Raw genomic sequence first — 6,000 nt, 5'->3', positions numbered from 1 at the left:
ACGGATTGTTTGACTAAAAATGACCAGAAGTTCCTTTACTTTATAAATCCGGTCAAATTACACCCTATACAAATAATGTTTTCAAATCAACCCTTGTGATTTCAATTGTAGGTCACATTGGCCCCTCCTTCCATATCTATTGTTAGTTTGACAAAACATGTTAGCCGACCAAACAAATATCTCCTATAGTATTTAAAAGTTATTTTTCAAATAAAATAACCAAAAAAATAAAAAAAAATCCTTTCAATTTCTATGAATTAATATTAATTGTTTTGTCAAACTAAAAAAATATTTATAATATTTACTATTTTGGAAACACAAGAAGAAAGCAAGGCAAATAGTTGAATGAAAAAGAAAAGATTACCAAAAGAATTCTGCAAAAATATTATAAAACAGCTACAATCACAAACCACCCTAATCATTTTCCAGAAAAAACCACCTTCACTTATCATCACAGACGGAGGTCGTTGAAGAGCGTATGGTATCCCAAAATTGGAAGCATAAGGGTCAATTTGATAAAATTATTTGTATGAGGGTTAACTTGACCAAACCAACAAAGTAGAGGGACTTCCAGTGTTCTTTTAGCTGTAGTGGAAATGAAGGACAGTCAGAATCGTTGGTTTTGACATGTGCATGTTTTTTACTGTAAATTGATAGGGCAATAAGACTGTTTATTTTCTAGAGATCTTGCATGGTCGATTTTTTTTTTTTTTTGAAGTGTAAGAGAAAAGGAGAACATAATTTTTTTTTAAAATTTCGATTTTGGGTTTTTTAAGCTAAAATTATTAGGCTATTCACGTCTATGATCATTTTTGATTTGATTTTTATTAAAAAATAATAATTAAATTGAATTTTTTTATAAAAAAATCAAAATTAGTTCAAACCAACTGATTTCGGTTTGGTTTTTTAGGACAAAAACCGGTTCAAACCGGTTTGACTTGGTTTTTTAGTTTGGCTCGGTTTTTTCCTTTTTTCAGGTTTGGGTTTGGTTCGGTTTTTTCAGTTTCAAGCTTATAAAACCGAACCAGTCAGTTTTTTTAAAATTATAACGGTTTAATCGGGTTTTTTTTATGGTTCAGTTTTTTCTTTTTTCAATTATTTTATTTTCAGTTTTATTAATTTAATCGGTTTTTTAATTTTTTTCTTACCCGAAGTGACTATGATATTGTTATCATCGATTTTATATACACTTATCATACATTGCCTCGTTTTATAAATGCTTTTAAAATGTATAACAAAAAAAGAGTAAATGTTTTTAAAATTGAAAAATGTTTTAAAATCATGATAAGATAGCTTCTCGCGATTAGTATAGTGTTACAGTTATTAATTTATGGACACCTGTCAGAAATTGTCACATTATTTAGTAACCACTCAAGTATTCTTAGCTTTACTTACCACAGTAAATTTAACTTTTAATAGTAATTACATTAAAATAACATATATTATCATTTTATAAATTATTCATACACAGATATCTTATAGTTTTCAAAGTTTATACTGAGGATGATAAAATTATAAAGAAAATAAATTATAAAATTATTCATACACAGATATCTAGTTTTCAAAGTTTGATTTACACCATATATTTTTATTTTATTGTTTGGTTTAGAATGTGATAAAAATTATTTTTTAAAATGTTATTTATTTATAAATATATCAAAATATTTTTTTTTATTTTTTTAAATTTATTTTTAATATCAGCACATCAAATAATAAAAATAATAATTTAAAACTTATAATTTTTTTTCAATATTTTTTTAAAACAACACTTCAATTTTTATTTTCAATCTAGCTTAAAGTGATTTTCATACACACATATATTTTTTTATTAATTTTCTTTGGGATTATCTCGATCTTTTGATCCAAATCATGTGTTTGATAGGTCGACCCATGTGGACTCAATTGATTTTTTAGAATTTTTTTTAATTGAATATTTTTTTAATTGGATTTTATAATTTTTCTCAATTTGCTTTTTATGAACTTATCTCAGTCTCATGACTTGGATTGCAAGTTTGGTAGGTTGACTCAAACTGACTCGGTTAATTGTTTGGTTCTTTTTAAATTAATTTTTTTTTCAATTTCACCTTCCAACAACTCAATCTTCTTCCTTTTTTTAGTTTTTTTCTTTTATAATTTTATCCTTCAATTTCAATTTGTTTGAAAATTGAGCTTTGTATTTTTTTTAATTTATTTTATGTAGAGTTATCAAGATCTCATAGATCTAATTTTTTTTTCTCGATCTCAATCTTTATGTTAGAAATAGAGTTTTGTAATTTTTTTTATTTGCTCTTTATTAAGTTATCATGGTCTCATTATCTAAGTCACATGTTTAAAAAATTAGCTCAGGTTGGCTTGGAGTTTTTTAGGTATTTTTTTAATTGATTTTTTTTCATTCTTCAATATTGGTTGCAAATTGAGTTTTATAATTTTTTTAATATGTTTTCCATTGAATTATCCCTATTTCATGAACTGGGTCATTGGTTTGGTAGGTTAACCTAAGTTGAATTGAGTTTTTTTTTTAATTTTATTCTTTAATATTAAATTGATTAGGGATTGATTTTCATAATTTATTTTGGTTTGTTTTCTATAAATTTATTATAATTTCATGATCCTTATGGTAAATTTAACAGGTTAACTTGAATTAATTCAATATATCTTCTTCTTAATATTTGAAAAAAAATATAATCCTATATATCACAATATTATATTTAAAAATTGATATCATCAAATATGTATTATATTTTAAGTTTATAATTATATATTTTTTTTATTAAAAAATATTTTAGTGATGCTTGAATTTTTTTATATTAATATTATTTTTTTCAACCCGTAGAGGCAATAATCTAGACACTAGTTTGTGTGGGGATGGATTTAGCAATCAAAATCCCTTTCAGTTTTGCTATTCAACAAGGGTAAAACTCGTAAAGAGCTTCACTTCAAAATGCTGAAACACAAAGTGCTTGTTACGGGCTTACGGCAATGCCGGTTCCATTGCTCATCTAGCCATGACTGGAAAGTTGTCCGGTTTAACCTATGCCTGATTTATTAAAATGTTTATGAAGACATTGCAGTGCAGAAAAATTGAAAAGTTCCACAAGATTCAATGAACAAATCGTTGCCATAAATTATATGGGCAATGCTGCCAAGTTAGCAATGTACCAGCACCACTGCCAGGGTTCAATCTTTGGTAGAAAGAGTGGCAATGGCAGCACCATTCCCCACGAATCCACTGACAATTGTAGCTTGCAGGATCCCAAGATTCTACTCTTGAACACAGGTGAACTCAGTATAACACAGGGAAATATGCAACTGTGAATAAATACTACAGAATTCTAAACATTAGAAATACTAAGATGTGTCCCCCAAAAATACCACAATCTTTTTTACCATGATGCAGATAAGACACCCTGAATCCTCCCAGTCTACACCCCCTATTTAACCCAAACTCCCACCCTAACAAGAAAAGGTAAAACAAAATATGAAAAAAGATGATTTTAGCCTCATTTCCTCCTCTTAGCTGGTGGCTGGGGAATATCCTCCTCATCCTCCTCCTCCTCATCTTCTTCCTCATCATTGTCATCGTCGTCATCTTCATCTTCTTCATCGTCATCATCTTCATCGTCGTCATCATCACTGCCACCATCGCCATTGGCTTCAGGCTCATCCTCTGGATCCCCACCATCCTCGCTGTTTTTGCCAGGCTCATCCTCATCAGCACCTTCATCATCATCATCATCATCATCATCATCATCCTGATCATCTTGGCCATCATCGTCATCATCCCCTTCATCATCCTCAGTATCACTGCCATCTTGATTATCAGGATCAGGTTTCTTCTTTGTGTGAAGCTCAGTCAAAGGACATCTGCAGGACAAAATTAGTTATTAACTTGTCCAAAACAACAGCATATAAACACCATCCAGGACAAATAAATCAGATCACTAACCCTTGACCTGTGCCTGACTCTTCTGGCAAGACACTGGATCCGTTAGGCAAAGAACCCATCTGGTAAAAAAAAAAGGGACAAATTTTTGCTCAATTAAGAGACCAGTTGGAAGAAACAAATTGTTCTCCAACAAGTACCCAAAAAAAAATCAATGGAACCCAAGAACTTTCTCATGCAGCACGTAATTCTTTAAGCAAATAAATCAGCCAAGCCTTGACTGAGAAACAGGTTGAATTCATTTCAAAACTGGTAAGCATGAAAGAGCAAAACATCCTCAAAAAAAGTGCGTGAATCACTCTGGCCATCAATCTCCATTTACCTTGAAAGAGTTTCCACTCTAATACTGTTTATCATTCGTTTAATTTGACACTTATATTCTATTCCAATATTTATTAAGCTTGCCAGCTGAACAAAGTTGTGGTTTAGTTTTTTTAAAGAGAAAAAAAGAAAATGTCCATGACAAGACTTATTTAAAGGAATGCCCAGGCCAAGAAAGAACACCACAATGGAACCAGGGGAAGAAAAGGATAAAGGTTACAATATTTGTAATTTAATTTCCTATCAGAACTAGAAAATATTCACCCACCAACGATATCAAAAGAGAAAAATCATAACAGACTCTGAATAAATAATTGTTGCAGACCACAGTACATCTTCCTATTAATGTGCCTGCAACTTGACCTCTCTGATTTCTCGACCCTCAGAAAAAATAAAAATTACTTCTCTTTTAAGATCCTACCACCTCACATTACAAGTTTGTAACAGAGACATACTCAATAAACAAAAAAAACTAGCTCAATATCAAACTTATATCCACAAAACAAAGCAGCCAAATACCATCTTATGCTAAGAACAGACGAAGAGCAAAAGAGGCACCAACTAGACAACTACCAAGAAAGCAAAATAAACAAAGACAAAAATCAGTCCAAACCCTAGCATAAAACAGCACCTTCAAAGAGCAGCACAACACACCCCACATCCAACAAGAAGGTCTTTTAAACACAATAATCAAAACCCACATCACAACCACCATAACTTAAATGGAAAAAAAAATAAGCAAGCAAGAAAAACACACACACACACTAAAAAATAACAAAATACTAACTTTCTTCATAAAAAAAACAAAGCCAAGAGAAAAAAAAACAAGTAGAGCACAGATCCACATATTCAAAGTACAGACTTTGCTCAAAATTAACACATAAGAAGCAAAACAACATTATAAACATGTGACAAACCAAAAAAGCTTCAAACTTTTCACAAATTGAAGCTGTAATAAACAAATTATGCAAATTAGCAGAGACACTATACCATGAAAAGTGACAAAGCAAGTGCCTTCGAAGCAGCAATGGCTGTTTCAAGTACTAAAGCTTCCATTAAAGAAGGGGAGAAGCCCTCATAAACGACAGTGTTTGAGCAGAGAAGACCCTCCATTTTCTGCAAAAAAACACAAAAAATATTGAGACCAAAAGAAACCAGAGTTAGAGAATTTGTGTTCTCGAGAGCGAAAGCTAGAGGGATTTAAATGAGAGACTTAGGGTTTTGAATTGGGGTTTAAGTTAGGGTTTTAAGAGATTTATTATAGCTGTGAAGAATACATGGAAAGGGTGTCAAGGATGGATTGTTTGACCGTCAGGTGATGTGCTAAGAAGGCTAAAAATCAACACAAGTCCCTTCACTTTATCAATTTGATCAAATTAAGCTCTGCAGAAATAAATTTGTCAAGTCAGATCTTGTACTTTCAATTTGTAGGTTAATAGCCCCTCCTTTTAAATCTATCTTAAAACCAATGATACCAAACCTTGTCAGATCTACGAGTAAACTCAATAACTTGCTTATTTGTTCCTAGTCTAACCTAAATTTCAAATTAAACTAAATTAAAATTGACCTAGTATATCTTGGTAAATCTAATTAAAAATCAGTTTGATTTTTAAAAGTTTTCAAAATAACATTATTTTTTAATTTTAAAAAAATCTTGAAATAACATTGTTTTGAATTATTTTGGAATTTTAAATCGAACCAAGTTTAATAATTTTGTTTCCAAAACACTAGCCAAA

At 30.5% G+C, this 6,000-nt stretch overlaps 1 protein-coding gene across 1 annotated transcript; it reads right to left on the bottom strand.

Moving 5' to 3' along the window:
• Positions 1 to 3,289: 3,289 nt before the first annotated feature.
• LOC133688311 (uncharacterized) lies at positions 3,290 to 5,568 on the bottom strand. Its single transcript, XM_062107746.1, has 3 exons — positions 5,255 to 5,568; positions 3,947 to 4,005; positions 3,290 to 3,864 (listed from the first exon to the last, which is right to left on the bottom strand). Exons 1-3 carry the CDS (start codon positions 5,375 to 5,377, stop codon positions 3,501 to 3,503), a joined length of 546 nt encoding a protein of 181 aa, XP_061963730.1. The 5' UTR covers positions 5,378 to 5,568; the 3' UTR covers positions 3,290 to 3,500.
• Positions 5,569 to 6,000: the final 432 nt, after the last annotated feature.

This window comes from Populus nigra, chromosome 3 (assembly GCF_951802175.1).
Source record: "Populus nigra chromosome 3, ddPopNigr1.1, whole genome shotgun sequence".
Lineage (NCBI taxonomy): Eukaryota > Viridiplantae > Streptophyta > Magnoliopsida > Malpighiales > Salicaceae > Populus > Populus nigra.
This window is presented reverse-complemented; position numbering and strand designations above follow the sequence as displayed.